Source organism: Schistocerca piceifrons, chromosome 5, assembly GCF_021461385.2.
Source record: "Schistocerca piceifrons isolate TAMUIC-IGC-003096 chromosome 5, iqSchPice1.1, whole genome shotgun sequence".
Lineage (NCBI taxonomy): Eukaryota > Metazoa > Arthropoda > Insecta > Orthoptera > Acrididae > Schistocerca > Schistocerca piceifrons.
In genome coordinates this window covers 246,786,731-246,813,467 of record NC_060142.1, presented here as the reverse complement: position 1 = coordinate 246,813,467, position 26,737 = coordinate 246,786,731, and the positions used below count along the sequence as shown (strand labels likewise).

The 26,737-nt window shown below is 45.2% G+C and overlaps 1 protein-coding gene across 1 annotated transcript in view; it reads right to left on the bottom strand.

Moving 5' to 3' along the window:
• LOC124798324 (ADAMTS-like protein 4) overlaps positions 1–26,737 on the bottom strand; it is a 750,423-nt gene that overhangs the window by 87,679 nt on the left and 636,007 nt on the right. Inside the window, exons 5-7 of the mRNA XM_047261674.1 lie at positions 24,258–24,324; positions 5,987–6,126; positions 2,523–2,652 (exon numbers count right to left, since the gene is read on the bottom strand). Of these exons, the coding sequence (XP_047117630.1) occupies positions 2,523–2,652; positions 5,987–6,126; positions 24,258–24,324 (337 nt within the window). The remainder of the gene's footprint in view (positions 1–2,522; positions 2,653–5,986; positions 6,127–24,257; positions 24,325–26,737) is intronic.

Below are 26,737 nucleotides of genomic sequence, written 5' to 3'. Positions count from 1 at the left end.
GTTGTGCTGTTAGCAAAGGCACTCGCGTTGGTCTTCTGCTGCCGTAGCCCATTAGCGCCAAGTTCCGCGGCAATATCCTATCAGATACCTTTGTCGTACGTCCCACACTGACTTCTGCGGTTATTTCACGCAGTGCTTCTTGTATGTTAGCAGTAACAACCCTACGCAAATGTCGTTGCTCTTGGTCGTTAAGTGAAGGCCATTGGCCACTGCATTGTCCGTGGTGAGACGTAATGCCTGAAATTTGGTATTCTCGGAACACTCTTGACACTGTGGATATCGGAATATTGAATTCCCTAACGATTTCCTAAACGGAATGTCCCATACGTCTAGCTCCAACTACTATTCCGCGTTTAGAGTCTGTTAATTTCCGTAGTGCGGCCATATTCACGTCGTGAACCTTTTCACACGAACCACCTGGCTAAAGCGACAGCGCTGTTGATGCACCAACCTTTTATACCTTGAGTACGCGGTACTATCGCCATCTGTATATGTGCATATCGCTGTGTCATTACTTTTGTCACCTCAGTATTCGAGGCTTAAAAACAATAGTTCACGAAAAGTACTCGCCCTCAAAATCAGATAAGTCGGCTCCGATCATCAAGCCTTTAGGGGGATTAGGGAAAGAACAATACGGTGCGATGAACGGCAGCTTGCTCCATGTGTAGAAAAATGTATGTTAATGCAGATGAATAGGAGAAACAATCCTGTAATTTTCGAATACCGTATTAATGGCACGCTGCTTGACACATCATACCGATTAGATATCTTGACGTACCGTTGCAACGTTGCAAAGCGTCATGAAACTGAACGAGGACGTGAGCACGGTAGTAGGGAAAGTGAATGGTTGACTTCTGTTTACTGCGAGAATGTTATGAAAGTGTAGCTCGTCTACAAAGAAGACCGCGTATAGAACACTTGTGCGACCCATTGTTCAGTACTGCTGGAGTATTCGGAATCGCCATCAAGCAGTATTAAGGAAGAAATCGAAGCAGTTCAGAGGCTTGGTGCTAGATTTGTTACTTGTAGGTTCGATGAACAAGCGAGTGTTACGGAGATGCTTCGTGAACTCAATTGGGAATCGTTATGGGGAAGAAGACGCTTTTTTTCGCGAAAAACTGTCGAGAAAATGTAATGAACAAGCACTTGTAGCCGACTGCAAAACGATACTACTTCCGCCAACGTAATTTCACCAAAGTACCGTGAAGACAGGAGAGATTAGGGTTCGCACAGAAGAATTAAGAGGATCTCAAGTCTTTTGGGTCGAACCGAAACAAACGATAGTGGGTCCATATCAGATTTTGTCAGGATAGGTAATCAATGGTCGTAAAAGCATATTTATTGTGTTATAGACACACATTACGTACACCGCGTAACAACAAAGTAGCTCATAGTTATTGTTCAGCGTGACCCGGGATGCATTTTCAACAGCCGCAACAGTCAAGCTTGGAGAGAGGACAATCTCCACGTCACTCCCATCGGTGGCCACCAGCAACGAGTCTCTGTCAACGTGTGGGTGGGGCTTGTCCAATATCACCTAATGGAACCTAATTTGCTGCCTTCCCGTTTGACTGGTCCACGTTGTATGGTGTTCCTGTAAGATGTGCTGCCATTGTTCTTAAGGACTGTAGCCCTTATTGTACGTGGGAGGATGTGGTTTCAACACGACGGTGCACAACCCCACTTCAGTATTGATGTCTGCGAGCACCTGACCAACACGTACACACGAAGTTGTTTTCGAAGGGGAGGAGGTCCTGTCCTATGGTCAATGCGATCTCCAGGTCTCACACCTCTCGCCTTTTTCCTCTGAGTTTAAGTCAAGACGTTGGTGTGTGAAACCCCTGTAGAAACAGAGGAAGACCTACTTGCTCGGGTCCAAGCTGCCTGTCCCCTCGTACAACAGACACCTGGGATCTTTGAGAGAGTACGGCAGAACTGCATACACCCATTGGCATGTACACAAGGAGACTGGCGGTCGAAACTGGCGGTCGAAACTACGTTGTTTTCATCCGGTGTACGCAAAGTATGTCCATAACACAATAAATATCGATTTTCGATTATTGGTTCTCTATATCTACGTAATCGGTTGTGGACACACATCAGCTGAAATACCAGTTTGATATCAGCGCAAACTCCGCTGCAGAGTGAAAAACTCATTCTGGGACATTATCAGCTGTTTCAATTTGACCCAAAAGGTTTGAGACATCCTGTAGACTGTCGTTTTTCCCTCGCTCTATTTACGAGTGGAATAAGAAAAGAAATGACTAGTAGTGGAACATGATATCGTGTTCCAAACACCATACGGTAGCTTGAGGAATATGTATGTGAATGTAGATATACGCTATTACGCAGGGGCAAAGCAAAATCGCCGACAACCGAGTGTTATCGAGCTACCACTACGCATTTAAATTTCATTTTAAATGATGTATTCTATGGTCTTACTGCAAACGCTAAACGATGAATGAAATAAAAATCGCGGGCAAGTGAGTGAGTGGTTGGTGGCGTTAAGTTGGTGTACTCACTGCGGCGGGCACGGCTGCTTGGTGTGGCAGCGGCGCGTCTGCGGGGGCGGCCGTTTCTCGGGGCAGCGCCTCTCGGGCACCACCTGCTGCGTCGCCTCCCGCACGCACTGCACCACCGCCGTCTGCACGCCTGAAACACCACACGTGCGGCATGCACACACTGACACAGGATACGTCATACGTCGCTACATGGGGGCAAGCCGGAACAGTACCGAGCTATCCTTCGCACCCGGTAGAACTGCCAAAGCTGCCCCTTCCCCTTCCCTTCCCCAACAAAATTAACTTCTTGTAATTTTTGTACACAAATTTTACAACTTTTACGTAGGTTTAATGAATATAAAACAGAAACACTGCTGAAAAATATATTACGTAAGTGGACTGTATTGGAATAAAATATTGCACATAGCAATTTAATTGTACAGTTGAAGTAAATAAATTAAATTTCAACTTAAAAAAAGAACTGAAAGTAGGACAAAATATATAACGCACACTGTTTATGGAAGCCACTGTACAGTGGTTTTAATATTAAGTACATTAAAGAAAAAATGTATTTGCTCCTCATAAGTTATTAATAGCGCATAAATAACTAATTAGAAATAAAAAACAGCTGTAATTAAGCGTTGAGTAGCTACCCCTTTCCAGTAATTGTGATTTATTGTAAATTTACTTTGTATTTCGTTGCTCTGAGAGACGCAAATTCGTTCACTATGCCAGTGAAGTTAAGTTTGGCAGATGTGTCGTATTCGGCAGACTGCTTGCGCAAAAACTCGACCTTAAATAGCTTTTTTTATCGTCTTCAGTTTCCTGCATCTCTGTTCACTAAATGCAGCTGTCACTGCCATTTTAGTATCCGCAAAGCTATTTCGGCGTTTGGGTAAGTATTTGTTAACCAGTATTTTGGAATATCATTAAAAAGTCCAAATGGTAGGCCGTGTGAAAGCTCTTCTTCAGATCTTTCACTTGGAACTTGAAATCAGCTGTTTCGCTAACTACCTCCGCATATCAATATTCCTGCTAGACTGAGGATCAAAAGAAGCTCCACATTCTTGAAGTTAAAATACAGAGCTTTCATTTAAGGTGTTTCTTGATAGGAAATTAATATAAGATGGAATCGTGTACGCGTAAGTCACATATATTTCGCACATCTCCTTCTCCACCTTTCTCTTTCCCTCTCCCTCCTCCCCCTTTCTCTGTCCTCTCCTCTTCCCCCTGTCTCTCTCCATCTACTCCTCCCCCACTCTAGGTTCATCTTCTCTTTCCGCTCTCTATGTCCATCTCCTCCCCCCTCTCCCTCACCCACCTCCTCCTCGCCTATCTCTCTGCTCATCTCCTCCTTTCCCCTCTTCCCCTTGATATCTCCCCCCTCCGCCCCCGTCTCTGTCCTCCTCATCTCCCCTCCCTCCGTCCATGTCCCCACAGTTTGTTATGGTCTCTGTCATCTCCACCCCCTCCCCCTCACTTTCATCTTGCCACAGATATCTATGATTTTAATAATAACAATAAAATGTACTATACAATTGCGATAAACAAATTGCAAGTTGTATCAACTTAAAGAAACTGAAAATAGGACAAAATATATGTGGCACTGTTTATGGAATAGATTGTTTTAATATAGTGACAATTGTTTAACTACCGTAAAATATATCAAATATTTTATTTCAATAATAATAATTTTTTTACATTGGTTAACAGCATATTGATTAAAACTTGGAAAAACTGATATATATATATATATATATATATATATATATATATATATATATATATATATATAGAGAGAGAGAGAGAGAGAGAGAGAGAGAGAGAGAAGCACAAATTTAATTTAAGAAATATAATAGCAAGAAACTCTCACTACTTTGATGAGTCCATAATTTGCTCAAAATAAAAGCGACGTGTACACGCACAATCACCAGTACTTCGCTTCCGCCCCGATAGTGCCCCCACGGTAGCTCAGTGTGTTCGGTCAGAGGGCTGTTCGCCCTCTGTAATAAAAAAAAACTGAGTAAACGAACGAAAAAACGAACGAACGATCAACTTGAACGGATGTCTTGTGTCGTCCTCCCAGACCAAACGCAACGAACAATACCGAACAAAATGAAAAAAAAGAAAACGAAGATAGCTGAATGGTCAGCGTGACGGACTGCCGTCCCAAGAGGCCCGGGTTCCATTCCCGGCTTGGTCGCGGATTTTCTCCGCTCAGGGACTGGGTGTTGCCTACATCATCATTTTCATCCCCATCCGGCCCTCAGTTTGACCACTGCCGCGTAAGGGGCCTCCCGGCCAATGACGCCAAACGCTCGTTTCCATTTTACCAGTATTTCATTAAGCAATGCGACTGTGAACACCGTTCAGCAAACTGAATAAGAGGATCGAACGAAGCTATATACCTCCAGAGAACTTTTCAGGTCTCAAACATCTTTGATGTGTACATGTAGACTGAAGTGATGAATAAATTTTTGTACCACGGCCGGTATTCGAACCCGGATCTCCTGTCATTGTTCGAGGTTAGAAGGTACACCAAGTGGGCTGAAGCGTGAATGGAAATATGGACTGAAGAGGAAGGCATGCTAGGGAAATCCGTGCAGTCATTCAGAACCATTGTGCCAGAGTAGCGTAACAGTTAATGCATCTGCCTAATGAGCAGGGGACCCGGGCTCCGATGCTCACCTTGGTACAAATTGTCATCCGTCGTTTCAGTCTGCGTATACACAGTTCATTAGGGGAGTTTTCTTCTTTCCTGAGTTACTGTTTTTCTGTTACTAATCTTCGCCACCTATGACTTATTTTCGTCCTCTGTCTTGCATTTCTCAGCTTGTAGACTTTTGGCGGTTTTACTTGTGGATTCATGAATTTGTGTCGGGTTTGTTGTTAACAGATGGTTCGCTCAGTCTGTGGGTGTGCGCGGTTATCTCGCCTGAATGTCACCGGCAATGCCGCATCGACGTCCACTTGAGTTGGCCCTCATGCGAGCAACTAAGAATTATCTTGTATTAAATGTAGCTTTTAAGTTGTAGAATTCATCGCCAATTTCGAGACTTAGTTTCCAAGCATACTTTATTTTCTGAAAGTTAACTGTTAATTTGGAAAGTGATAATTTTGAAAATATAAACGCTCCTTCCAAAAACTTTTATTAGGAGAGGGGCCGATGACGGCCTCCCCTGGGATTGGCGTTTGTATGTGGAGATAATACAGAAATGCACAGTACACTATTGAAGAAAAATTTTTGTCGATGGAGTGGATTGTGGAAGGGTAAAATACCTTGGTTATGTATTCTGGTTGTCTAGATTACTGCAGGCCTATTTCTGATTGGTATTGAGGGTGGAGTCCCTGTTCGTTCAGAATCGAGGGTTATGTCGGGCTTCACACAATTAAGACGCAAAGCGAAAACGATCTCTTGGGCTGCTCAGCATGCAGTTTAGTCGTCACAGTGGTAATCTGTAGTATTTAGCTGAATGCTAGCTTACCTCCACCACAGGTCTGCGAGCACTCTGAGAAGCCGGTGACGCGCCAGACGAACTTGCGGCGGCGGCCGCGGGGGCGCGCTGGCGGCGGCGCTGGCTGTGACTCGGTGGCTTGCACGCCCGTGCCGTACGGGAACGCAGGGCTGCAACAGCAGTGGCCGGCTCAAAACACGGGCAGGCTCAAGTAGGTGGTGCTGCGAGTCTACTAATTATTATTAGAAGCTGACAGGTCCTTCCGGGATAAAAATGGTTGGTTCAAATGACTCTGAGCACTATGGGACTTAACATCTGAGGTCATTAATCCCCTAGAACTTAGAACTACTTAAACCTAACTAACCTAAGGACATCACACACATCCATGCTCAAGGCAGGATTCGAACCTGCGACCATAGCGGTCGCGCGGTTCTAAACTGTAGCGCCTAGAACCGCTCGGCCATTCCGGCCGGCCGGGATAAAATGGCTTGCCCATTATAACCAAAGCGTGCAAGGCTCTAAGGTCGCTCGAGCCCATAGCATTAAGGGTCCTCTCTCCTCATTCAACCTAGAATATAAGCGATTTTCAGTATTTTTTTGAAACATAACGAAGAAATTAACGTAATAATAAATATTTTGCACATTATTTATTGATTTTTGAATAGTGTTTTCCGATTTTTAAACAAATGAAGGCATCATTAAGCCCTCATTCGAGGAGTTAAAGTTCCTCTGTCCAAAATGAGGTGTGTCCAAGAGTCCCGCAGTCTGCAAATCTTATCAGAAAACAAAAAATAAACAGTTTTCTTAATCTATAGGTTATTGTGCACGGTGTAATACCAAAGTTTTTTGTAATTTGACAAAATAATATAATGACGGACGTTTGAAACAAAGATGTAGTTTTGTCGTGTGTTTTGGTCACTTTTTTGCAGTAACTAATGAATGAAGTAAAATAGAAAACAATGGCCTGCTACTCCTTGCGGACATTCTCGGTGAGAAATTCACCCCAATATCAGGAAGATATTTTTGTTAGTGTGCCCGTAATCCATTCCTTCAGCTTGAAACCCAATGTGTGTCCGCAAGGAGTAATAGGCTATTTTTATTTTATCTATTCATTAGTTACTGCAAAAACATGACCAAAACACACGACAAAACTACGTCCTTGTTTCAGAAGTCCGCAATTCTATTATTTTGTCAAACTTCAAAAAAAACTTTGCTGTTAGTCCGTCCACAATATTCTACAGATTAAATTTTTTTTAAATTTCAGATAAGATTGCAGACTGCAGAACTCAAAAACACAACTCATTTTGGACAGAGAAGCTTTAACTCCTCGGTTGGGGGCTTAATGATGACCGAATTTGTTTAAAAAAATCAGAAAATGTTGTCCAAGAATCAACAAATAATGTGAAAAAAGAATTACATTGATTGATTTATTAATTTTTCCAAGGAAGGAATAATAAGAGTCTCTAATTTTGTGGGTTGACTGAGGAGAATGGACCCTTAAAGAACTGCAGAGCCCATTTTCACGTTTATGAAACACATCATTGCACTTATGTATAATACGTGAAGGTAATATTCAGTGTAATTTTATTGCATTAATTTGAGCACTAACAAATCCTGTAGTCTTTGAGTTGTGAACCATTTAAGCACTAACAAATCGTATACTCTTTGGGGTTTCAAAATATGAGTGCGCGAAAATAACAAGGCACACAGAAAAATGACACATCAGTGGATACAGCATCTCTCCAAGTTTTGGTTTGTAATAGGTACCGCGGCGTCTTTTTTTTTTGTTTTGTTTTGGAAGCTAAACCTATTAATGTTATACGCGCACTGTCAAAACCTTAGAACACTAAGACGAAAAAGGAGTTAAAAGCGACCAGACGGAAAGCCCAATCGACGGGAGGAAAGACGGCTAAAAACAAGCACTTCCCCTTGGAGAAAAGTCCACAAAATACGCCGTAGAGACAACGGATGTCCTGAACTAAAAGTTAGATGTCCTTCGCCATATTGCTACGACGGATAAAAAGTAAAACGCTGTCAACAATCCGCGCTTCGCTCGCTAAAACGACCGATAACTCAGACGGCAAACGTACAGCAGAACGTAAGTGGTAAAAAAAGGGCAATCGGTCAGGAAACGGCAAACCGTCAAAGGTTGATGACAGTGAGCACAAAGTGGTGGGGGATCACCACTTGACGAATGGCGATGGCTAAGACGACAGTGCCCAATACGCAGCCTAGATAAAATGATCTCCTCGCGGCGACAGCGCCGAGAGGAGGTCGGCCAAGCTGCTGGGAGAGAAATATTTCCCGCAATCTTGTTCCCATGAAGGGAAGACCAGCGGCGATGCCAGTGTGACATCACCTGCTGACAGGTGGCAACAAAGAGATCACCGGAGTGAATGGAAGAGCTAGTGCGCCGAGGTTGGAGGACTGCGGCCTTGGCAGCGGCGTCAGCGGCCTCGTTTCCCGCCAGACCAAAGTGACTTGAGTCCTTTATAAACATCGCATTGGCTCCGTAAAGAGTGAGCAAGTGGAAGCCTTCTTGGACCCGTCGCACTAAGGGACAGAGAGGCTCTGAAGGTCATTGAGAGAATCAGGGCAGATGACACAATTGTAAAGGATGTACTGCGTGGCCTGATTCAGGGCGAACTACTCTGCTGTAAATACTGAGCAGAGTATCGGAAGCCGATACCGAAAGCTACCGGTGCCAAAGACGAAGGTCCACCCGACACCACTTTCTGTCCGAGAGCCATCAGTGTACACAAACGTACTACCGCTAAATTCCATACGAAGGTCGAGAAACTTACAGCGATAGATCGAATCTGGAGTAGTGCCTTTAGGAAGCGAATGACGTCGTAGGTGAACGTGGACCACTGCACGAAGCCAGGGTGCTGAAAGGTTCAGACCCATCGGGAAAGTGGCAGGTAGAGTAAAGTTAAGTTGCAGGAGCAATAGCTGAAAAAGGTCAAAGGAGTCACCAGTCACCGAAGAAGGAGGCATAGGATGGGTGGCTGGGCATGGCAGACGAATAGCATGGGTATCCGCTGAGGAGAACATCACGTCAGTATGACAACAGTAGTTCGGCACCTTCTGCATACAGACTCTCAATTGGGCTACTGTAAAAGGCTCCAGTGGCCAAACGGATGCCGCGATGGTGGATTGTATCTAGACGGGGTAAGGTGGGCGTACGTGCAGATGAATAAACGAAACACCCATAGTCTAGCATAGAACGGACAAAGATTGGATTGTTTGGGGGAGGAGACTAGACAGGAGGTCATCAGTCTCATCGGATTAGGGAAGGACGGGAAAGGAAGTCGGCCGTGCCCTTTCAAAGGAACCATCCCGGCATTTGCCTGGAGCGATTTTAGGGAAATCACGGAAAACCTAAATCAGGATGGCCGGACGCGGGATTGAACCGTCGTCCTCCCGAATGCGAGTCGAGTGTAACGGACAAGGGATCAGTAGAAACTGAAGAGGGTGGTCCGATCCTCTCCACAGGAAGTACCCCTGAGAGCACATAGGCCAATGAATATAGCGGGCCGCCAGGTAAGACACGTGTGAGGACCAAGAAAGTTTCTTATCGAGCATGAGCTTCAGGAATATCGTAGTTTCGGTGAACGGAACAGCAACAGGCCCAAGATGTAAAGACGATGGAGGAAACCCAATGCCCCGCCAGAAGTTTATACAAACGGTTTTGTCAGTGGAAAAGCGAAAGCCATAGTCGATGTTCCACGAGTAAAGGCGATCGAGTCGTCGATGAAGACGCCGCTCAAAGAGACAAGTCCTTGGAGAACTGCGACATACTGCAAAATCGTCAACGAAAAGGGAATCGGAGAAGCCCTGTGGAAGACAGGCCATAACAGGGTTAATGGCGATAGCAAAGAGGACGACTCTCTGGACAGAGCGCTGAGGCGCCCGTTTTCCTGGTTAAGGTGTCCGACAAAGCAGAACCTACACATATTTTGAAAACTCTGTCTTCTAAAAATTCCTGAAGGAAACGGGGCAGGCAGCGTCGGAGGACCCATGTGTAAAGACTAAAGAGGACATCAGTCACCCAGCAGGTGTAGGCTATCTTCAAAACAAAAAACACGGCCACAGTCTGGTATTTCCGCAGAAAACCGTTCATGACATGGGTTGACGAGATGGTCAACTGCTGAATGGCGCTTCCGAAATCCACATAGTGCAGTGACTAGTATATTGCGAGACTCGAGCCACACACCAGCCAGGCATGAATCATACATTCCATGACCTCGAAAAACAGCTGGTGAGAGAAATTGGGCGGTAGCTAGAAGGAAGGTGTTGGTCGCTATCTGGAGTAGATGTGGGTACGACAGTGGCTTTATGCCAGCGCTTGGGAAACTTATCTCCCCAGATGCGATTGTATGAATGACGGAGAAATTGCTTTCCCACAATAGAAAGGTGCTGCAATATCTGACTGTGAACATCGTCCTGCTATCAGGTAGAAGACTGGGATGAAGTGAGAGCATGATCTAGCTCCCACATAGTAAAGGTGGTATTGTAGCATTCACGATTTTGACAGGAGAAGGATATCACCTGAACCTCCTCCACTTGTTTCCGATGGAGGAAGGTAGGGTGATAGTGAGTGGAGCTCGAAATTCCGTAAAATAGCATCCCAAGGTGTTGGCGATAGCAGTGGGATCCACATTGACATCATCTGCTATGGTCAGGCCGGAAATTGGGGAATGGACCTTGGTCCCAGAGAGTCGTTGGAGGTTGGCCCACACAACTGAAGAGGGAGTGGAACTGTTAAAAGAATTAGAAATCCAGCTAGCTATTTTGCCATCCCGAAGAATGCGACGATACTGCGCACACAACTGCTTGTAAGGAATGCATTTATCCATCGTAGGATTTACGGTGAGAAACGTGGAGACCACGTCTTCGTGCGCGAATTGTGTCGCGGCATGCCTCTGTCTCCCAAGGGACCGGAACATGGCGCGGTAAAGGTGAAGTGTGAGGAATGGAAAGTTCTTCGGCGGTAACCATAACGTTTGTAAAATATTCTACTGGGTCATCGCAACTGGGGAAATGTTGTTCATCAAAAGTCGCCAGGGAGGAGTAAAGCCTTCAGTCGGCCTTTGAAACCTGCCAATTTGGTTTACATGTAGGTGGGGTAGGCGTCAGCGAACACATAGCACACGGGAAATGGTCACACGAGTATGTGGCAGAGAGAAGGGACCACTCGAGATGACGGGCAAGCTGGGCAGTGCAGAATGAGAGGTCCAAATGGAATAGGTGCATGTGGAGTCTGAAGGGAACGTGGGCGCTCCAGTGTTAAGGCAGATAAGGTTGAGTTGATTGACAAAATCAACCTAGACGGCATCTCTTGGACAGGTTCACAAAGAGCCCCAAAGAGAATGGTGCACATTGAAACCACCAACCAGCAAAAAGAGGTGAGGGAGTTGCCCAATAAGCTGCAGGAAATCCACCCTGGTGACACCAAATGTCAGAGGAATGTAGATGATACGAAGAGAAAAGGTGAAGTGAGAAAGGAAAAAGCGGATTGCAAGAGACTGCAGCTGGGTGATCAGTGACACGGTTTGACTGCGAACATCATCCCAGATGAGTAGCATGACCTCTCCATGAGATGGAATACCATCCTCAGGGGAAAAGGTCAAAGCAGACTGGAAAGAAATGTGGGACGTCAAAGTGGTCTTGAGGACGCGATTTTGTTTCCTGGAGGAAGGAAACAAGTGGACTCTGTGATTCCAAGAGCAGCTGTGATTCCTCCTTGTTGGAGCTAACGCTGCAAACGCTCCATTGGAGGAGAGTCATGATGGGGAAAGAGGAGGAGGGAAAAAATTAGGAGTTGTCACCTCAGTGGCTGCTGAGTGCCAGCCTTCGAATACTCACTGCTACAGTGCGCAGAGGCCGGAGGATCCTGCTTGATGAGATCTACAGAGGTGTCAGCATTCCCATTGGGTTGCCCAGTGGATTCCAGGGCACAGAAGCAGTTGGTGGTGCGCACTGGCGAAACAGAGGTCAGCCAGGTGAGGGTATCACGTGGCGACATCATGGATGAGGATCTCCGAGTCAGAGAAGGAGAAGACCATTTGCCTTTATATGTTTTCTTGGAGCTGTTGCAGTTGGCATATGACTACTCAGGTATTTTTTTGGCTGAAGGGACGTAAAAAGTATTTGCGGGAATATTTCATCTGTTCTTTCCGGCCTGACGGTTTTGTAGCAGGTGATTTCTCAGCCGGAGGCGAAAATTTGGTGGCTTGTTGCAGAACTGGAGGAGAAGTAGACGAGGATGCTACCGTGACAGTGGGAAATTTTACAAATGCGGTGCTGAATTTGAGGTCGCAAGTCCGTGCGGCCATGTCTTCATGGGACGAGGTGTAGCGAGAATGGTACTATAACTTCCAGATGGTAAAATACAGGGCTCTCAGCCAGCCAACAATTTGCGAGTGATGGGGTAAGGCACTTTTTCCTTCACCCAGATCTCCTGGACGGTCCAGTCATCAGCAGCCTGCGACATTCTCGGGATGAGGCTGCATGGTCACCATTGCAGTTGATACAGCGGGGAGGGGGTGGACAATCGCCCTTGTGAGCATCCCTGCCAAAGTGACACATTTTGGCCGGATTTCAACAGGACATTCGATTGTGGTTGTTGTAATGTTGACACTTGTAGCAGGACATTGGGTTTGGAAAGTACAGTCAGACCATGATAACTTCAGAGCCAGCTTTGATCTTTGACGGAAGCACTATATAAAACGTGAAAAAAGCGTTTGTGTAGGCACAAAGGATGAATGAAACTTTTTCATCACCAAATGGACTGCAGTGGTGCCCTGATCAGAGAGGTAAATTTAAATTTCTCCCTCAGTCAGACTATTGAGCAGCCTGTTGTAAGTACCACCACATGAAGAATTCAGTTTTCGATGGGCCTCGACACGAATAGGATGGCTATGGAGGAGCGAAGCTGCAGGCAGTTGTTGCGCCCGAGAATCACAATTAGTCTCCAAAAGCAATGTGCCATTGCGTAAACGAGAGCAGGATTTCACGGGGCTGGCAACGGCATCGACATATTTCTGAATAATAAATGGATTAACCACACCAAAGAACTGACCTTCTTGGTACATGAAACCATGAGGAACTGAGGTGCAGGTGGGAGAGTCTTCCTGGAATCTTTAGCTTCATTCCATTTTCGTTTAGTAGACGTAGACTGAGTTGGTGACTGGCTCATTGCGAGAAAATCCCCCTTGATTGCCAGCGTCTCTGAAGGCACTCTCCCTCCAACTGGGGGCCTCCTCAGAGGGGACTGACCCGCCTTAGGCGATTGTTCATACCTCAGGTCACACCTGACAAACTCCTGCAGATGTACCATTTGGCAATGGGACGGTAACAGCCCAGGCAGTCACCCCTCCCTGGGCCTGGCCTGTACCAGGGGCTGGTGCGAACCCTACCTGTCGACCCAAGGCTTGGTATTACGTGTTACTCAGTCATCTTTTAGGCGTCAGACGCATGGGCTGGCCTTCAGGAGCGCACAGGGAGGAAGAAGAAACAAAGAGGAACATCAAACGAAGAAAGAAAGAAAGAAAGAACTACAGTGAAGGGACAGTTGTGACGGCAGGCTACTGAAAATTTGGAACACATTCCCAAAAATATCCCAGACATGTTCCCCAAGGGAGGGGAAAAAGAATAGTAGGAGGATAGACACGCAGCACGGAAGGGAAAAGGTGCTGCAAAGGCAGCGGCCCCGTGATAGCCAAGCACGAACTCACCAAAGAGTGGTGAGCCACCTGGAGGGCTGAGGCGCAGTGGCTAGAGGGATGTGTTTCAGAACAAACAAATCATCCGTATTGTTCCATCGAATTATTTCGCGACTGCACATAGGGAACCCATTGACAAGGTATCCAAAGCAGGCTGCTGTCTTGCCTTTCCAGGCGATTCGTATCAGAAACTTTAATGGCTGTACGCATGTGCTGACATTGACGGCATCACAGACGGTGGCCACTATGCACCAATAATGCGAGTTAAAAATTTGGAGAGATGCTCTATCCGCTGATATGCGTCAATGGTCTGTATGTGTTAAGTTTTCGTTCAGTCGTTTTCTGAAACCCCAGAGGTACTTATGATGTGTAAAATCTGCGAGACTACCATACCACCAGACTTTCCGAAAAATATCATCCACACAATCCTAAAGTTGAGAAGAGCAGATACGTGCGAGAAGTATTATACAATCAACTAAACAAGTCATGCATCCAAGTTGCTAACAGAAATAATAAACACAAAAATAAAAAAAGAAATTTGAGGGTTTGTTAGGTAACAATCAGTTTGGCTTTCGGGAAGGTTACACTTGATAATGAAAGGAAGACTTAAGAAATACCTATAGACGTTCATAAGTTCTGTCGACGTAAAGAAAGCGTTAGACAAACTAAAATAGCGCAAGATGTTCGAAATTCTGCCACAAATTGGAGTAAGCTGTAGGAAAAGACGAGTAGTGTTTGTCCAAGAACCAAGGGCGAACAATGAGATTGGAAGATAAAGAAGGAAAGGTCAGATTAAAAAGGGTAAGATGGTCTTTCACCTCTACTGGTCAATCTAACCGTCAAAAAAGAACTGACTGTAATCAAAGAAGAGATCAAGAGTGGACTTACAAATCGGGGTGAAAGGATATATTGATCAGATTCTCTCATTACAATGCTATTCTCAACGAAAGCGAGAAAGAATTACAGGGTCTGATGAATGGAATGAATAATCTAGTAAGAAAAGAGTGTGAATTGAGAGTAAATCGAAGAAAAACGACAGTAACGAGGAATTATAGAAATAAGATTAACGAAAAACTTATGATCAAAGTTGGTGATCACAAAGTGGATGAATTTAAGAAATTATGCTACCTTGTAAGCAAAATAATACATTACAGAAGAAGCAAAGAGACATAAAAAGCAAATTAGCACAGGAAAATGTGAGATTCCTGGCCAAAAGAAGTCTACTAGTATCAAACATAGACTTTACTCTGAGGAAGAAATTTCTGAGAATGTACTTTGGAGCCGGCCGGTGTGGCCGAGCGGCTATAGGCGCTTCAGTCTGGAACCGCGCGTCCGCTACGGTCGCAGGTTCGAATCCTGCCTTGGGCATGGATGTGTGTGATGTCCTTAGGTTAGTTAGATTTAAGTAGTTCTAAGTTCTAGGGGACTGATGACCTCAAATGTTAAGTCCCATAGTGCTCAGAGCCATTTGAACCATTTTGTACTTTGGAGCACAGCGTTGTATGCTCGATAGTCATGGACTACGGGAAAACCGGAACAGAAGAGAATTTAAGCATTTGCGGTGTGGTGCTGCAGAAGGATGTTGAAATTTAGGTGGTTACGTTCGGTTTATTTACGTAAATACAGTGGAAGTTCGCAGAAATTTCCCATTCTTGGCTTTAAGAATGCATCTTAACATGCTAGTGTGTGGTATCGGCTGCGAGACATGTTCCACTCATTAGTCGGGACCTCCGTGTTTAACCACAGTTTCGGGCAAGACTCATATGTTCGTATAACAAGATTTGGAGCGCAAGGCAACGAAAGCAGTGCTGCTGCGACCCATTCTTAGATCTGTGTACAGGGAGGTGATACTGTCACACACAATTATACTTCAGGGACTTGCAGCTGTCTTCAAAGCAGAAAAGCGCATCTGCATCCAAAATGTGGAGTAAGGGTTTACTGCGACTACTTCCGCGAATTGCAGTGCCCTGAGTACCCACTTGCCTTCTCTAGACCCTCTGTGACTGAACTCCTGTGGTCAAGCCAGATCACGAGACAGACACCTGAGCCCACTCGTTTTTAACAACATAATTTGAAGCCTTCTACCTAAGTGAGTAAGCCTTGTACTCTTCTCAAAAATAACCAAGAAATGAGCAAAAAAGAAAAAAAAAATCAAATATCATTCAGTGACATATGAGTTTCGTGTCACAGTACGTAAGACACCTCTTTCGAAGGTCGATAATCCCATTGCTGTTATATGTCTTAAATCATTGTTCAGTTTTATTTTAATGTGTATTTCTATAGATGCACTAAGGAGTCGGAATTCACATTAAACTGTTGGTCTCCTTGTAGTCATTAGCTGGATAAATCAAAGGTTACGGGAAGGCAAAAAAATGGTTCAAATGGCTCTGAGCACAATGGGACTTAACATATGAGGTCATCAGTCCCCTAGAACTTAGAACTACTTAAACCTAACTAACCTAAGGACATAGCACACATCCATGCCCGAGGCAGGATTCGAACCTGCGACGGTAGCGGTCGCGCGGTTCCGGGCTGAAGCGCCTAGAACCACTCGGCCACAGCGGCCGGCCACGGGAAGGCAAAGAAATACCTTCTCCTATAAGCCAAGTTTAGTAAAATATCGATTTGTTCAAACTAATCTTATACACTCCTGGAAATGGAAAAAAGAACACATTGACACCGGTGTGTCAGACCCACCATACTTGCTCCGGACACTGCGAGAGGGCTGTACAAGCAATGATCACACGCACGGCACAGCGGACACACCACGAACCGCGGTGTTGGCCGTCGAATGGCGCTAGCTGCGCAGCATTTGTGCACCGCCGCCGTCAGTGTCAGCCAGTTTGCCGTGGCATACGGAGCTCCATCGCAGTCTTTAACACTGGTAGCATGCCGCGACAGCGTGGACGTGAACCGTATGTGCAGTTGACGGACTTTGAGCGAGGGCGTATAGTGGGCATGCGGGAGGCCGGGTGGACGTACCGCCGAATTGCTCAACACGTGCGGCGTGAGGTCTCCACAGTACATCGATGTTGTCGCCAGTGGTCGGCGGAAGGTGCACGTGCCCGTCGACCTGGGACCGGACCGCAGCGACGCACGGATGCACGCCAAGACCGTAGGATCCTACGCAGTGCCGTAGGGGACCGCACCGCCACTTCCCAGCAAATTAGGGACACTGTTGCTCCTGGGGTATCGGCGAGGACCATTCGCAACCGTCTCCATGAAGCTGGGCTACGGTCCCGCACACCGTTAGGCCGTCTTCCGCTCACGCCCCAACATCGTGCAGCCCGCCTCCAGTGGTGTCGCGACAGGCGTGAATGGAGGGACGAATGGAGACGTGTCGTCTTCAGCGATGAGAGTCGCTTCTGCCTTGGTGCCAATGATGGTCGTATGCGTGTTTGGCGCCGTGCAGGTGAGCGCCACAATCAGGACTGCATACGACGAGGCACACAGGGCCAACACCCGGCATCATGGTGTGGGGAGCGATCTCCTACACTGGCCGTACACCACTGGTGATCGTCGAGGGGACACTGAATAGTGCACGGTACATCCAAACCGTCATCGAACCCATCGTTCTACCATTCCTAGACCGGCAAGGGAACTTGCTGTTCCAACAGGACAATGCACGTCCGCATGTATCCCGTGCCACCCAACGTGCTCTAGAAGGTGTAAGTCAACTACCCTGCCCAGCAAGATCTCCGGATCTGTTCCCCATTGAACATGTTTGGGACTGGATGAAGCGTCGTCTCACGCGGTCTGCACGCACGTCCAGCACGAACGCTGGTTCAACTGAGGCACCAGGTGGAAATGGCATGGCAAGCCGTTCCACAGGACTACATCCAGCATCTCTACGATCGTCTCCATGGGAGAATAGCAGCCTGCATTGCTGCGAAAGGTGGATATACACTGTACTAGTGCCGACATTGTGCATGCTCTGTTGCCTGTGTCTATGTGCCTGTGGTTCTGTCAGTGTGATCATGTGATGTATCTGACCCCAGGAATGTGTCAATAAAGTTTCCCCTTCCTGGGACAATGAATTCACGGTGTTCTTATTTCAATTTCCAGGAGTGTAGTTAAGGACAGATTTAGATTTTTAGATAGCTTTAAAATCTAATGATACAGGTATAGCTTCTGTTAATCATATATTCTTATACGATTTTAAGGAACTTCGTGATTTTCAAATGGTTCAAATGGCTCTGAGCACTTTGGGACAGCTTCTGAGGTCATCAGTCCCCTAGAATCTAGAACTACTTAAACCTAACTAACCTAAGGACATCACACACATCCATGCCCGAGGCAGGATTCGAACCTGCGACCGTAGCGGTCCCGCGGTTCCAGACTGTAGCACCTACAACCGCTCGGCCACCTCGGCCGACCGTGATTATCAGTCCTTCTTTATTTAGTGTGGTACATCAAGGGGAGGTTTTATCAGCTACTCCTCTATGGAAGAGTTTCATTAGCGATATAAGGACAACAAATAAGCGTTGTTGGTTAAATGAAGTCGGACCGTTCGAGCAGCTAAAATACGAGGTGGTGAGGTGGTTTCCAAATACCACGAGATGTCTCTCCATACATCATTTTTGAGTAACTGTGGCACGTGGCTGTGAGCTGTTTCTCTAGTTGCCGGCCGCGGTGGTCTAGCGGTTCTAGGCGCTCAGTCCGGAACCGCGGGACTGCTACGGTCGCAGGTTCGAATCCTGCCTCGGGCATTGATGTGTGTGATGTCCTTAGGTTAGTTAGGTTTAAGTAGTTCTAAGTTATAGGGGACTGATGACCACAGATGTTAAGTCCCATAGTGCTCAGAGCCATTTTGTTTCTTTAGTTGTCAGCATATTTACATTATACTTCCGTACGTTTGCGCTTTTGCCATGGCCGACTTGAAAGAGCAGAGTGTCTGTATAAATTTTTGTTTTGAAATTTGGAAAACCGATGCAAGAACGTACAAAATGTAGAAGAAAGCTTTTGGAGGCAATGTTTTGGGCCAAACAACGACTTACAACCTCTATAAGCCTTCCGAAAGTGGGGCGAATGTCGTCTGATGATGACCATTGCTATCGCATGTCAACTGGCATCACACGATGAAATGTTCAGGAAGTGAGGGAACAGTTTCCGCTAGATCATAGGCAGACAAACCAAGACCTATTAAACACCATGGGAATATGATAGGCCACCTGTGAATGTTCTCTGTCAGAAGAGCTGAAGTGACACGCGTTGTGGCAAAGTTTCTGCCACGACTGGTTCAAGACGATCAGAACAGAGTGCAGGTCTTTAGGGAACTTAACTGACAGGTTCAAGATGATCAGAACTTTCTTTCTAAGTTTGTCACTGATGTCCTAACTTGAGGTTATGCATATGATCTTGAAACCAAATAATAATCGTCGCAACGGAAGACTATTCCTTCACTTCGACCAAATAGAGCTCGACAAGTCATACTAAGCCCTTTTGGCTTTTTGTTTTTTAAATTGATGACATTTTTCATTGAGAGTTCGTCGCTTCTAGTCAGCTGGAAAACAAAGATGTTCTAAGACTTTTGAGGGACGATATGGGGAGGAAACGTCCACAGTAGCGGCTCATGAACGATTGAATAGGCCACTGTGACATTGGACGACCGTAAACGGCCAACATTACATGGGAATTTTATACAACGAGTTAAAAAAGATGACAGTGGTTGCCCCATCCGCTGTATTCGCCCTCCCTTGCTCCGTGAGATTTCTTCCTCTTCCCCTAAATTACATCAAATTGATAGTGCAAAGGTTTGATGCAATGGAGATTCAAGCGGAACTGCCTGCAGAGGGTAAGAAACGATTTAACAGACATATCTTTCAAATGTGTCAGAAACTGTGGGGTTGATGAGTTTGCTCCCAAGGGGACTACGCTAAAGGTGATGGTACAGAAAAAAATTAACATACAACGTAATAATTTTAATTAATAAATTTCGGGAACTTTCAGCTACCACCTCGTATCACATGAAAGTGAGCTAATAGCCTACTTTTACAGTATAAAGCAGTGGCTAAGTCCGTGTTCTGTGAGTCATCCTTAGAGGGCACCGCAAGCATCGCATGCTTGAGAAAACCTCCGGCGGAGTGATACAGTTTAGATTCTCTGCTCGAACGTACTTTCTCTCATGAACATAGGGGCTGCTGCACTGTAGTTCTAATTATGGTGTCGGTTTGTAAAGTGTTCAGCTTATAACGTTGATAGTTAAGGTTGCTTTGACACGACAGTACTTTGTGATGAAGGTTCAATGATTTGCGATATGATGTAGCCTGAAACTCTGAAGAACTTTATGAAAACTGACTCAGCCTGCGAAAGCATACGAACTTACATCAGACTGTTAGTATAGCTATGCGATATGTGAATGTAGAATGTTACACTCTGAAATTTCTTATGAATGGCAAAGTGTGTCCTGTATCTTAACAGTCGTCTTATTGTGTAGCTAACGAATGAATCATGCCATGGGGGAAGGGGAGGTAATTTAAGACACATTTGGGTTGAATAAAAACACAGATGTGAGACTCGACTAAAACATACTTTACGCACCTGTTGGGTGCGTCTCGAACGGCTTCGGCTGTAGCGCACAGCTTTAATATACATGCGTGTGCTGCCATGGACCACATCATGTATCCGTTGAGTAGAGTGTTAATAATTATTTGCCTATAGAAGGCAACTTAATTTTTCGGATAATCGACCACCGTTAAGGGCTGGGTACGTCAAGTAGAAGTTTTCACAAACTTGACTCCACACTGCTCGCGAGAAGCTAAACTGCTTTATCCCTGAAAGCCTAAACAAATCGCAGACTGGCTTCATTCCAAGCTGCGTCCGCGATGAACAGTTGCTGAGGGAAATGGGGACGAGACGATTTGGAAACGAAGATAGTTGTAGCATTTTTGAATGAGTAATTTTGATTTGAAGTCTTTTCGTCAAGTATCTAGATATGCCTAGATGTTCTTGGAATTTTATACCTGTAAAGTTAGAGTTTCAAATGTTTTTAAACACGACCGTGTCGTCCCATGGCAGGCAAGTAAACCACACCTTTAGTGTGATGCATGTAGAATACAGTACACAGACCAGACCCTTGTGGTACCACTGCCACAGCATTGTTGCTCACACTTAAGTGACTGACGCATCCCACAGGAAACCGCCTCACCACCGGAATCTAGTGTATCACACGGATAATACGTCCTGGAATGCCGTAAATCATCGTGTGAGACCTAGTCAAAACATTTAGATTAGATGTTAAGCCTACCAAGCGAGCTTCAATTAACTATAGTCTGTGTGGTGACGGGATTTTGAAGAGCGTTCACCCAGAATGCGAGTCCAGAGTTTCAACCAATGCGACACCTCGTTCCCTGGTCTCTGAGAACGCATTCGCCTTTGCAGCGGACGGATTTTCCCAGAATACTCCGAAGTAGACTGACAAGGGAACCTTCCCATCGCACCCCCCTCAGATTTAGTTATAAGTTGGCACAGTGGATAGGCCTTGAAAAACTGAACACAGGTCAATCGAGGAAACAGGAAGAAGTTGTGTGGAACTATGAAAAAAATAAGAAAATATACAAACTGAGTAGTCGATGCGCAAGATAAGCAACATCAATGATAAGGTGAGGTCAGGAGCGCAGTGGTCTCGTGGTTTGCGTGAGCAACTGTAGAACTGGAGGTCCTTGGTTCAAGTCTTTCCTCGAGCGAAAATTTTAATTTTTTATTATCTGACAAACTCTTATGTTTTCATTGCTTTTTGGGAGTGATTATCACATCCACAAGAAAACCTTAATCGGGCAAGGTAGAAGAATCTTTTTACCCATTCGCCAAGTGTACAAGTTAGGTGGGTCGACAACATATTCCTGTCATGTGACGCACATGCCGTCACCAGTGTCGTATAGAATATATCAGACGTGTTTTTCTGTGAAGGAATCGGTTGACCTATGACCTTGCGATCAAATGTTTTGGGTTCCCTTTGGAAAGGCACGTCCTTTCGTCTGCTAATCGCACGGTTTTGTTGTGTGGTCGCAAAAAAGAGACACTAAATTTATTACAGTGAACAGAGACGTCAATGAACGAACGGATAGATCATAACTTTGCGAAAATGAAAAAAGTAAACTTTTCACACGAGGGAAGACTTGAACCAAGGACCTCTCATTCCACAGCTGCTCACGCTAACCACGGGACCACGGCGCTCCTGAGCCCATGCTCTCCTTGATGTTGCCTATCTTGCTCATCGACTACTCAGTTTGTATATTTTGCTTACTTTTTTCATAGTTCCACACAACGTCTTCCTGTTTTCTCGATTGATCTGTGTTCAGTTTTTCAAGGCCTATCCACTGCGCCAACTTAAACCAAATCTGAGGGGGGTGCGATGGGGAGGTTCCCTTGTGAGGAATGACCGACAGAGCGCGTGACAGAGGTTGCAGCGGCGGACCACCTGAGCCGTGTTAAACAACGGGCAGTGTGTTGGGGGCCACGTTTATGCTGACTGTAGAACACGCCGAAACTGTTTGTAGCGAAATGGGCCGTAAACGCCACCGGGCTGAAGAATGTGACGCTTTGACGACTTTGTTTTGGCGGCGCATTCCCGTTTCTGTATGGAGCGTCGCGGGCGCCTGTTTCATCACTCGCCTTTCCTCCCACACGGTCCACAGCCCGTCTCGGAAACAACAGCGCGCGCCTGTCCCAGCGCCTCGCAGAACAGAACACGCACATGCTGGATGGCGTTTTCTATAACGTTGTAGGGTGGCTATAATTTGGCACCATACAAACACTCATCCACATACTTTGCCGTGAACTACAACTAGAATTAGGTATCATTTGATAGGTTGTACATCGTATATATGAATATTTAAAGGAGAATGACATTGTCACGAACGCCTTGTAGCCGGACGGTGTGGTCGAGCGGTTCTAGGCGCTTCAGTCTGGAACTGCGGGCCGCTACGGTCGCAGGTTCGAATCCTGCCTCGGGCATGGAAGTTTATGATGTCCTTAGGTCAGTTAGGTTTAAGTAGTTCTAAATTCTAGGGGACTGATGACCTCAGATGTTAAGTCCCATAGTGCTCAGAGCCATTTGAGCCTTGTAAATAATTGTTAACGCTTATTGCATGAAAGGTGACGGAGTGTCCTTATTAACAGAACGGCGTAACGAATGATTGCCTATACTAGCAGAGGTTGGAACGCCAGTGAAGATGAAACGGCAGGCAGAACTGAAGCTCTGGATGGAAGGCCTACACAGGTGTTGGTCCAGCGTAAACACAAGAAGTAGCTAGACTGACGTCGTGGCACCTGAACTCTGGAGCACAATAGGGTGACGGCCGGCCGCTATTGTAGCAGGACCGGAAGAATAACCGGAAACTCTGCAAATCTTGGACGCGGGTGAGAGGAACGAAGAAGCGGCACCTCGGAAACCACGCAGGCTGGGTTATTTCCAAGGATTTTTACTCAGAAGAGTACCATTGTACGACTATAGGTTTTCCTCGCAAACTTTCCGCGCTGGACGACAAAAGACTAATATATGGTTGGTCGGTGTTCGGAAGAATCTGTAGAGAGGGAGAATATTTCCTGGTTTCGGGAATATGATTCATTTTCGGGATTACGAGGGTGGGGAGCCGAACCTTGCTGGGAAGCCAGCAGTGGAGAGATGTGGTCTTCCGTTGCGAGCACTCGTGTGTGACGGTCGCTCGGTATCAGCTTTGTTGGTACAGACGGACTTGCTGTCTTTGCTCTCAGGAGAGTTTATTGTTAGAAAAGTTAGGCACTGTACTGTTGCGAACCTATATGATTCTGGACTTAGCCTCCGGGTTGGAAAATGTCGTTGAGCATGAAGCATTCAGTAATTGAGAGCACTTCTTCTGCCTATACTTACGTTGAGACGTTATCTGAACTCCATCCTTGTGGCTGGGAGTTCGCATTTCTCGCCTGCAGAAGAGGAGAGGAGAAGACAGTATTAGAGTATATAAGTCAGAGGACCGCCTTCTGCCGTCCTAGTGTTTGAAAGAGTTTATTTGTGGCTGGAGTTCTTCCATCGCCGCAGAAGAGTACGAGAACCATCACTTCACGCACCAGACGCAGTACATACGGTGATATCGCAAATTACTTCGGCTTACTAAGGCTGTAAAGCAAAACAGCTGTGATCACGTTCGTTTATTTCCACTGAGGTTCCACACTACCATAGATCATCTTTGAAAGTAGTGTCTTCTAGTGTTTAGTACGTAGATGATGTCTGTCATTTCGCGTTAGTGATATTAGACCGCGCAGTCATAATAAGGGGGAGAGTTGGGCAATTGATTAATAATTTTTGGTTAGGAAATATAGACAATTGTACTTAAAGGGTTTATTTTAATCTATAATAAATATATATTGAACAACAACGTTTATCATTTAGTAGTATTAGTTGCGTTGATCATTCATTTATGTTTAGATTGTAATTTATATGTAAGAAAAAGAGCATTATGAGATCCTAAGATCTGTTTCAGGGGTTAGTCAGACAGGGCAAAATCTTCATTTTAGCGTTTATTATTTTCCGCTGCGACCATTCATTTTTACACCCGCCTGGAGTAGCATCTTGGAAAGTTTACAGCGCTACTTACCTCTTGTCCAGTCCGTTCAGAGGTGAACCGTCCTTCAGGTGTTTGTCGTTTGGTCGGGGGTTGATACCTGTGAACAAGAAAGGCGAATTCTTTAGTCAGAGCCGTCTGAAAGACAATTTGGGTAGAGTTTATTTGAATCAGTAAGAGCTCAACGAAAGTAGCGACTGCTTCATATTGTTCGTCCGTACAAAAACACATTCATCTGATCACTACGAATACCGCATGGTGTGTCTTTCTGGACGAGCGTTACGAAGTGGCAGTCACGATCTGGAGAGTGAAAAGGGACGAATATGGAAAAAGAAGTAGAAACTAGAATTATAATACCAACTTTGAGTAAGTAAAAAGTGGTTGCAGATTTCCTGTTGAACTTCATGAGTGTTCCCTTATAAGGTAATGTTTAAGAAAATCCGCTACCAACTGCAGACGACTTATTTAAAACACTACCGGTTTCGGACGTACGCCAATCATCAAGTGATTAAATTCAGCTTCAGTTATATAATGTTGACTAACGAGAGCACAGGCAAAATCCTTTGCTCATAATCTCAAGTCCAACAAAAAAACGGTTATCAGTCTCAGGATATATTCTATCTATAAGTTCTAGTTGAAGTTAATTGTTTTCAAAAAATAAGTTCAGTGCCAAGTTCAGGTCACATTAAGGTCTAAATTATATAAATTTAAATGATTCCCCTGTAAGAAAAGATTAATTTCAGTACAACTCAGGGCAGTAATTTACAAACATTATCAGAAATACAAATTTCAGGAAGTAACTTTCACTTTCGAAATTTCGAATACAGCCTCAACAAAGTACAGCTGATCCTTTCAAAGATGAAGCGCCTACTCTTTGAAATGTTTTCATCACAATCATCGGTCTACTCTCATACGATATTGAGAGGATTTTGTCCACGAAGATCGGTATGTACCTGCTCTAACAGCAGGGCAACAGATGTTACTGAAGGGCTCTATTGGTCCAGCATATGCTGCTCATTCTGATGGGATTTTACAGTGGGCTGTAAATGGATTTGCGAAAACTTTTTTTTCTCCTCGCAACAAATTCGGTGGAGGCTAAAACCACTTTATGAAAATGAAGTCGTCAAGAATTACTCCGTCTCGAAGGCTCCATAAAATGCGAAGGGAACATTTTAAGTGCGGGTGTTTCGAAGGCAGTGGAGAGCCATTAACGTCAGGAAGAGATTGCATTTACAATCGCAGAGCTTTATTGTGCGGACTTGTGGAAGTGACAGCAATTAGTTTTAAGGGTCAGCTCTTGCATGTGTGAGACTTACATCCGTATACACACTATCCAGACCCACCGAACAACACTTGTATTTAACAAACAGAGCGCACGTAAGTCAGAAGCAAGCTAACTTCGAACGATGAAAATATGAAGTTTTGGTAGAATAACTCATAAGTGGCCCCCATTACCTTCCAGACAACTCTGAACCCGGGTAGATTATATACCACCAATCCTCTGCCTTCTTGACTATAGTTTGTTTTTAGGGTCACTATTTTTGCCTCCATAATCTCTCTCAGACAGTCCACAAAAAATGAGCGCATGGTGTGGTTACTCCTGTTTTAGTTTTTTGTAGTTACATTTTGTTAAGATATTAGCATCACCTTTAAAAACACAATTTATCACGAATATCGTCTAATTTACAACAATAATTATCAAACGATACCTTCGGTTTCATGTTTTCTTTATTCACCGGCACTCAAATGCAACATTCGGGTGATTTTAGATTTTGACTACTCTCCCTTTATGTGCTAGTATAGTTTGCAGTTGCTGTTACGTAACTGCCTTGAAATATTCATTTGACCAGGATAAGCTGCATTTTTCCGCCGAAACCACTAAAGTTTGGCACAGTTAATATCGCAGTTACTCTTCTACATTCGTCTGTCGATACATTGCACGCACCAGTACAAGTCTTTGCACAAAAATGTTCTTATAAGTATACTACTACATTGGTTGGTTGGTTGATTATGGGGAGGGGATCAAACCGCGAGGTCATCGGACACATCAGATTAGGGAAGGAAGTCGGCTACGCCCTTTCGAAGGAAACATCCCGGCGTTTGCCTGAAGCAATTTAGGGACACCACGGTGAGAGGCACCCACTTGCCTTGCTCATACTGTGGCATCAAGCAATCAGGCCTGCAAGATGAGTGGTCTGCCAAGCGAGTGTGTTTATTCTTATTTCACGACTAACATCAATGACTGATTATGAGCTCTAGTACCCACAATTAAGATACAAATTATTCTCCTGTTTCAATATTACACAACGGAAACGGATAACGCACATCTGACTATTGGGAATTTACACAACTCTGATTGTTCACTACGCTCTGGCAATACCACATTTTCTTTCTTACCCAACGGCTTTTATCAACACGTGGCCTTCGCGCTGAACATGAATGGCGCACACATTATAAATCCTGGTTATCATGACTACACACTATTCGAATAACAAGGCCACCATTCTTTTTAT